General features: G+C 46.4%; 1 protein-coding gene across 3 annotated transcripts in view; it reads left to right on the top strand.

Moving 5' to 3' along the window:
• The first annotated feature begins 3,183 nt into the window (after positions 1 to 3,183).
• Positions 3,184 to 8,395, top strand: part of LOC143277827 (uncharacterized) — a 10,474-nt gene continuing 5,262 nt past the window's right edge. The window contains exons 1-2 of one of the 3 annotated variants that reach the window (XM_076582736.1): positions 3,184 to 3,263; positions 3,944 to 4,556. In XM_076582736.1, coding sequence (XP_076438851.1) covers positions 4,285 to 4,556 — 272 coding nt within the window. In that variant the 5' untranslated portion in view covers positions 3,184 to 3,263; positions 3,944 to 4,284. Of the gene's footprint in view, positions 3,264 to 3,914; positions 4,557 to 8,395 lie in introns of all 3 variants that reach the window. The other 2 variants (XM_076582738.1, XM_076582735.1) reach the window with 2 other exon arrangements.

Raw genomic sequence — 8,395 nt, 5'->3', positions numbered from 1 at the left:
TAATACATGTATAATGTACGAGTATAACACAGCGTCAAACTGAGAGACACAACATCGCTCACATCTGAACGGAACGGAAGCGAGAAACACACACACACACACACACACACACACACACACACACACACACACACACACACACACACACACACTAACACACACACACACACACACACTAACACACACACACATACACACCAGGGGAAAAACAACAACAAAACCCTAGCATGAATGCTACACATGAATGATTCAAGTGAAATTAACACAGAAAAGTAACGATAAAATTTTAAACACAGATGTAAGAGACATAAAAGACAGCAAATAAGGCGACGGGTAATAGAGATATGGACAGATAGACACATTATGTGAAAGACAGAGAGAGGGAGAGACAGAGGGGAGAGAGAGACAGAGACAGACAGACAGAGATGTAAAGATATGTCAGTGTGGGAAAAGAGAGAGAGAGAGGGGGGAGAGACAGAGAGAGAGAGAGAGAGAGAGGGGAGAGAGAGAGAGAATAGAGGGGGCAGGGTTTGGGGAGTGGGAAGGGGGTGTGAAGGGTGGGGGTCACACACAATCTCTCACAATGGCAGAGAAGGACGGTGAAAAAGGTGCGGTGTGCCACAGTACGTGACCCCAGTGGTTTTTACCCCCGGGCAGAATATGGAGAGACGAAGTCCCGCTGTGCTACACACAGCGGAGAACAGGAACATGGAGCGGTTTTACAGTTATCCTGGAAAGTGTTGTTTTCTTCACTGTATCGTCTTCCACCTGAAGTGATAGCAGATGGGAAAAGAAAACAATAAAATAAACAAAAGAAGGAATAAAAACCAAAAACCGTAGCGTTGTGGGAGGGGGAAGAAGTGTGTGTGTGGAGGGGGAGGAAGTGTGTGTGTGGAGGGGGAGGAAGTGTGTGTGTGGAGGGGGAGGAAGTGTGTGTGTGTGGAGGGGGAAGAAGTGTGTGTGTGTGGAGGGGGAAGAAGTGTGTGTGTGGAGGGGGAAGAAGTGTGTGTGTGTGGAGGGGGAGGAAGTGTGTGTGTGGAGGGGGAAGAAGTGTGTGTGTGGAGGGGGAAGAAGTGTGTGTGTGGAGGGGGAGGAAGTGTGTGTGTGTGGAGGGGGAAGAAGTGTGTGTGTGGAGGGGGAAGAAGTGTGTGTGTGGAGGGGGAAGAAGTGTGTGTGTGGAGGGGGAAGAAGTGTGTGTGTGTGGAGGGGGAAGAAGTGTGTGTGTGGAGGGGGAGGAAGTGTGTGTGTGGAGGGGGAGGAAGTGTGTGTGTGGAGGGGGAAGAAGTGTGTGTGTGGAGGGGGAAGAAGTGTGTGTGTGTGGAGGGGGAAGAAGTGTGTGTGTGGAGGGGGAAGAAGTGTGTGTGTGTGGAGGGGGAAGAAGTGTGTGTGTGGAGGGGGAGGAAGTGTGTGTGTGGAGGGGGAGGAAGTGTGTGTGTGGAGGGGGAAGAAGTGTGTGTGTGGAGGGGGAGGAAGTGTGTGTGTGGAGGGGGAGGAAGTGTGTGTGTGTGGAGGGGGAAGAAGTGTGTGTGTGGAGGGGGAGGAAGTGTGTGTGTGTGGAGGGGGAAGAAGTGTGTGTGTGGAGGGGGAAGAAGTGTGTGTGTGGAGGGGGAAGAAGTGTGTGTGTGGAGGGGGAGGAAGTGTGTGTGTGTGGAGGGGGAAGAAGTGTGTGTGTGGAGGGGGAGGAAGTGTGTGTGTGTGGAGGGGGAAGAAGTGTGTGTGTGGAGGGGGAAGAAGTGTGTGTGTGGAGGGGGAGGAAGTGTGTGTGTGTGGAGGGGGAAGAAGTGTGTGTGTGGAGGGGGAGGAAGTGTGTGTGTGGAGGGGGAGGAAGTGTGTGTGTGGAGGGGGAGGAAGTGTGTGTGTGGAGGGGGAAGAAGTGTGTGTGTGGAGGGGGAAGAAGTGTGTGTGTGGAGGGGGAAGAAGTGTGTGTGTGGAGGGGGAGGAAGTGTGTGTGTGGAGGGGGAAGAAGTGTGTGTGTGGAGGGGGAAGAAGTGTGTGTGTGGAGGGGGAGGAAGTGTGTGTGTGTGGAGGGGGCGGAGGCACCGCTGGGAAACTTCATTGACGCCAACATCACACAACAATAACAACTATAACAAATTTTTATTGTCCTATTGGACTACACAGCAAACCTTCTGCAATAACAAATAGCATATTGGAATTGTTCAAAACACATTCACAAGGACTTTCGATGAAGTCTGGAAAAAAACATTTTAGACAATGACATTCAAATATGATGTGGTTGCCAAAAATATGTGTTCTCCACATATGCATTTGACATCTTTCCTGAACTTAGTTATAAAAGCGTTCAGCTTTATCATGTTTGGTAAATGCATGAATCTGCCTTAATCTTATTGAATTACTGTATGTATTTGATTGATTGATAGTTCCCGGTTGTTGAACATAAATTACACTATAATCTAAAGCTTTGCCGTTTTACTGGAAAATTTCACTGACTTTGCTGCACAATGTTTGTTCTAGTAACCGATAACCCTTGTGTACAGACAGAGGCACATAAAGTTCTATGGTTCCCGTTTGTGTGCGCGCAGGCACACACACACACACACACACACACACACACACACACACACACACACACACACACACACACACACACACACACACACACACACACGCCAGCAAAAACAACAATATTCAATTTTCAAATATGTATGGAGTTAGACGCGTGCATTTGACACAGCGAGTCAATATGTCCGTGATGTAAAACTGAGAGCCCATCACTGCAGTCACATAATTATGTCCGTGATGTAAAACTGAGGGCCCATCACTGCAGTCACATAATTATGTCCGTGATGTAAAACTGAGGGCCCATCACTGCAGTCACATATGTCCATGATGTAAAACTGAGGGCCCATCACTGCAGTCACATATGTCCATGATGTAAAACTGAGGGCCCATCACTGCAGTCACATATGTCTGTGATGTAAAACTGAGGGCCCATCACTGCAGTCACATAATTATGTCCGTGATGTAAAACTGAGGGCCCATCACTGCAGCCACACAATTATGTCCGTGAGGTAAATTTGAGGGCCCATCACTAGAGTCCCTGACACCGATGTCCGTGACGTCACAAGGGGTGAGGCACGGGAAGGGATGGTCGTCATCTGTTTTCTGCAGGGCGTCGCCTGCAGGCCCCGTCCTATATAAATGTGGGCAGACAACACACACTGCACTGCCTGTGTACATGTCAGCAGCGGAACACACACTGCACTCTCACATAGTTCGCGTCGCAGTTTCCGGGCTTTGCTGTGAGTTTTGTGTGTGTGTGTGTGTGTGTGATAGAGGGAGAGAGAGACAGACAGAGACAAATAGAAACAGAGAGAGAGAGAGAGAGATGACATGATATGACATGACACTGAAGAAACAAAATGTTCATTTGGAGGGATCAGGTGCCAGTTGCATTGCTTGGTTCTAACTTTTTGACAGTTACACGTGACTAAATGCCTACGTTGACTGAACTACGCCATTGGTCAGTTCCATACGACACACTGTTAGTAGCGGGTTACGACCATACTAGGCTCTTCCGTCCGAGCAATGAAACTGGCTCCAAGAACGCCTCATTCAGTCATTCAATTTCGTATGGAGAGAACATTTTCTTACTGGGGATTATGACGTACATATAGATCACACACACACACACACACACACACACACACACACACACACACACACACACACACAGAGAAATCAAAATGTTCACAAGATAACAATACATGACATTCACATACACTCAATTACACAGTAAACATTTACAGGTACATAATCATGATACCTGCATTCATGACAATAATGTATTTGAATAATTATAGCAATGAGAGAGATAAAGTGAGTGAGAGACAGACAGACAGACAGACAGACAGACAATCAGACAGACAACAATCCATCTGTGTTTGTTCCAGATCAACACCAGCACCTGTGTTTGTTCCAGACCAACACCAACACCTGTGTTTGTTCCAGACCAACACCAACACCTGTGTTTGTTCCAGACCAACACCAACACCTGTGTTTGTTCCAGACCAACACCAGCACCTGTGTTTGTTCCAGATCAACACCAGCACCTGTGTTTGTTCCAGACCAACACCAACACCTGTGTTTATTGCAGACCAACACCTGTGTTTATTGCAGACCAACACCAACACCTGTCAACACTAACACCTTTCAACACATGAAACACCTGTCAGCACCACCTGTAAACCAACACTTGTCGGCACCACTGGTCAAGCCAACACCTGTCAACACACACACAAAACAATCAGTTCCCCGCCCAGCATGAACACAGCCAGCACCCCCTCTGACGCCATGACGACGCTGGCTGTCGGCCCCCTCAGTGACGTCAGTAGCGGGCGGACGGTGGAGGGGTCAGCAGTGTTCCCGGGGATGAGCAAGGGGGAGGAGGTAGTGGTGGTGGCCGTGCTGGGGATGGGTGTGCTGGCAGTGTTGGCGCTGGTGCTGAGGCTGGCCCTGCCCCTGCTGAGGAAAGGCAAGGCCAGCAGTGCACCGCCACAACACAGCGCCACCTGCTCCACCAGTGGAAGTGAAAGGTGAGGGGAGACAAATTACATTTTTTGCTTTAGGTGTTGTGTTCAGACAGCAATAGTGAGGGGCTATAGATGACGTGTTGTGTTCTGACAGCAATAGTGAGGGGCTATAGATGACGTGTTGTGTTCAGACAGCAATAGTGAGGGATATAGATGACGTGTTGTGTTCTGACTGCTATAGTGAGGGATATAGATGACGTGTTGTGTTCAGACAGCAATAGTGAGGGATATAGATGACGTGTTGTGTTCAGACAGCAATAGTGAGGGATATAGATGACGTGATGTGTTCAGACAGCAATAGTGAGGGATATAGATGACGTGTTGTGTTGTGACTGCTATAGTGAGGGATATATATGACGTGCAGTGTTCTGACTGCAACAGTGAGGGATATAGATGACGTTTTGTGTTCTGACTGCTATAGTGAGGGATATAGATGACGTGTTGTGTTCTGACTGCTATAGTGAGGGATATAGATGACGTGCAGTGTTCAGACAGCAATAGTGAGGGATATAGATGACGTGTTGTGTTCTGACTGCTATAGTGAGGGATATAGATGACGTGCAGTGTTCTGACAGCAATAGTGAGGGATATAGATGACGTGTTGTGTTCAGACAGCAATAGTGAGGGGCTATAGATGACGTGTTGTGTTCAGACAGCAATAGTGAGGGATATAGATGACGTGTTGTGTTCAGACAGCAACAGTGAGGGATATAGATGACGTGTTCTGACTGCTATAGTGAGGGATATATATGACGTGCAGTGTTCTGACAGCAATAGTGAGGGGCTATAGATGACGTGTTGTGTTCTGACAGCAATAGTGAGGGGTATAGATGACGTGCAGTGTGCTGACAACAATAGTGAGGGGCTATAGATGACGTGCAGTGTTGTGACAGCAATAGTGAGGGGCTATAGATGACGTGTTGTGTTCTGACAGCAATAGTGAGGGATACAGATGACGTGTTGTGTTCAGACAGCAATAGTGAGGGATATAGATGACGTGTTGTGTTCTGACAGCAATAGTGAGGGGCTATAGATGACGTGTTGTGTTCAGACAGCAATAGTGAGGGATACAGATGACGTGTTGTGTTCAGACAGCAATAGTGAGGGATATAGATGACGTGTTGTGTTCTGACAGCAATAGTGAGGGGCTATAGATGACGTGTTGTGTTCAGACAGCAATAGTGAGGGATATAGATGACGTGTTGTGTTCTGACAGCAATAGTGAGGGATATAGATGACGTGTTGTGTTGTGACTGCTATAGTGAGGGATATATATGACGTGCAGTGTTCTGACTGCAATAGTGAGGGATATAGATGACGTGTTGTGTTCTGACTGCTATGGTGAGGGATATAGATGACGTGCAGTGTTCTGACAGCAATAGTGAGGGGCTATAGATGACGTGCAGTGTTGTGACTGCAATAGTTAGGGGCTATAGATGACGTGTTGTGTTCTGACTGCTATAGTGAGGGATATAGATGACGTGCAGTGTTCAGACAGCAATAGTGAGGGATATAGATGACGTGTTGTGTTCTGACTGCTATAGTGAGGGATATAGATGACGTGCAGTGTTCTGACAGCAATAGTGAGGGGCTATAGATGACGTGCAGTGTTCTGACAGCAATAGTGAGGGGCTATAGATGACGTGCAGTGTTCTGACTGCAATAGTGAGGGATATAGATGACGTGTTGTGTTCAGACAACAATAGATGACGTATTCCGTTTTCATCTTGAATCTCACTGAGTGCGATGATTCTAGTCTGCCTGTTTCTCTGTCTGCCTGTTTGTTTGTCTGTCTGTCTGTAGTGAATTCTATGTGATTAACTTGTGCATGCTGTGTGCCAAGCTGTCGGTTGATTCTGTGTCTGGATTGTTCAAATCCACAGGGTTGTTCATAGCTATGGGATCGTTCATAGGATTGTTCATATCTATAGGGTTGTTCTTAGCTATGGGATCGTTCATAGGATTGTTCATATCCACAGGGTTGTTCATAGCTATGGGATCGTTCATAGGATTGTTCATATCTATAGGGTTGTTCTTAGCTATGGGATCGTTCATATGATTGTTCATATCCATAGGGTTGTTCATAGCTATGGGATCGTTCATAGGATTGTTCATGTGTATGGGGGGGTGGGGGTACGGGGGGCGGGAGGGAGGGGAGGCCTGGGGCGGGGTAGGGGGGTAGGGAAGAGGGAAGAGGCTAACAGAAAGGGTAGGGGGTAGGGGAGAGGGAAGAGGCTAACAGAAAGGGTAGGGGGGTAGGGGAGAGGGAAGAGGCTAACAGAAAGGGTAGGGGGGTAGGGGAGAGGGAAGAGGCTAACAGAAAGGGTAGGGGGTAGGGGAGAGGGAAGAGGCTAACAGAAAGGGTAGGGGGTAGGGGAGAGGGAAGAGGCTAACAGAAAGGGTAGGGGGGTAGGGGAGAGGGAAGAGGCTAACAGAAAGGGTAGGGGGTAGGGGAGAGGGAAGAGGCTAACAGAAAGGGTAGGGGGTAGGGGAGAGGGAAGAGGCTAACAGAAAGGGTAGGGGGTAGGGGAGAGGCTAACAGAAAGGGTAGGGGGTAGGGGAGAGGGAAGAGGCTAACAGAAAGGGTAGGGGAGAGGGAAGAGGCTAACAGAAAGGGTAGGGGGTAGGGGAGAGGGAAGAGGCTAACAGAAAGGGTAGGGGGTAGGGGAGAGGGAAGAGGCTAACAGAAAGGGTAGGGGAGAGGGAAGAGGCTAACAGAAAGGGTAGGGGAGAGGGAAGAGGCTAACAGAATTGTTATTCTCTTTGAAATACTTGGGCAAGAAGGTACGTAACTGCTGACAGTGAAACAATGATGTAAGCTGAACTGCTTACCACAGATGCATGTAACATTTTTATTATACTTTGTCTTCAGCGCATCAAGTTTTATACGGAAGAAAGTAGAGGTTATTAATCTTGTATAGCAAGCTGATGGATTCGGTATCTTTTCTTTAATAATATTATCAGGGAATAATGTCCCTTTATGCTTTAAAAACTCTTCCTTCCATCGGTTATCAAATCGACCCCATGCTGTTTTTTCCATATAAAAAAAGAAAAAAGTGTAGGCCTCTTTTACGGAAAGACGGACATGTATTTTTGTCGATTTTTTCTGAATCTTGTGCTCCTCTTTTAGCTGCTTTATCAGCAGTTTCATTGTCATGAATACATGAGAAGGCACCCAACTAAAAATGACCTCCGTCCCTTTAATCCTCAGTGTACCAAATGATTTGCCTCAATAACTAAGGCAGGTCTTGTTTCAAGGCTAAACAATTCTAGAGCAGTATCAGTATCAGTATCAGTAGCTAAAGGAGGCGTCACTGCGTTCGGTCAAATCCATATACGCTACACCACATCTGCCAAGCAGATGCCTGACCAGCAGCGTAACCCAACGCGCTTAGTCAGGTCTTGAGAAAGAATAAATAAATAAAAAAAAGAAGAAAAAAAGAATTAAAATACAATAAATAAAAGAAAAAATATTTAAAAAAATAATAAGATAAAAAAATAAAATAAAATAAAACAAAATAAATAAATAAATAAATAAATAAATAATAAATAAACTGCATTAATTTTGTTTAACTAGAGCATAAAGTGCTGATTTAGAATGAACAAAGAATGCTATTTCCGAGAAAATAATTTGATGGCTCACTGAGCAGTTCAGAGCTTGTATAATAGCAATTAGCTCAGCCTTGAATATGGAAAGATGTTTTCCAATAAAGTAAGATTTTTCAACTTTAAAGGCAGGGATATAGAAAGCCGCACCAGCATTTCTGTCATCAAGAACAGATTCATCTGTAAATATATGGAGATGATTCTGATATTTTTCTGTTATAATTTATGAATTCGGG

The sequence above is a fragment of the Babylonia areolata genome, chromosome 35 (genome assembly GCF_041734735.1).
Source record: "Babylonia areolata isolate BAREFJ2019XMU chromosome 35, ASM4173473v1, whole genome shotgun sequence".
Classification (NCBI taxonomy): domain Eukaryota; kingdom Metazoa; phylum Mollusca; class Gastropoda; order Neogastropoda; family Buccinidae; genus Babylonia; species Babylonia areolata.
This window is presented reverse-complemented; position numbering and strand designations above follow the sequence as displayed.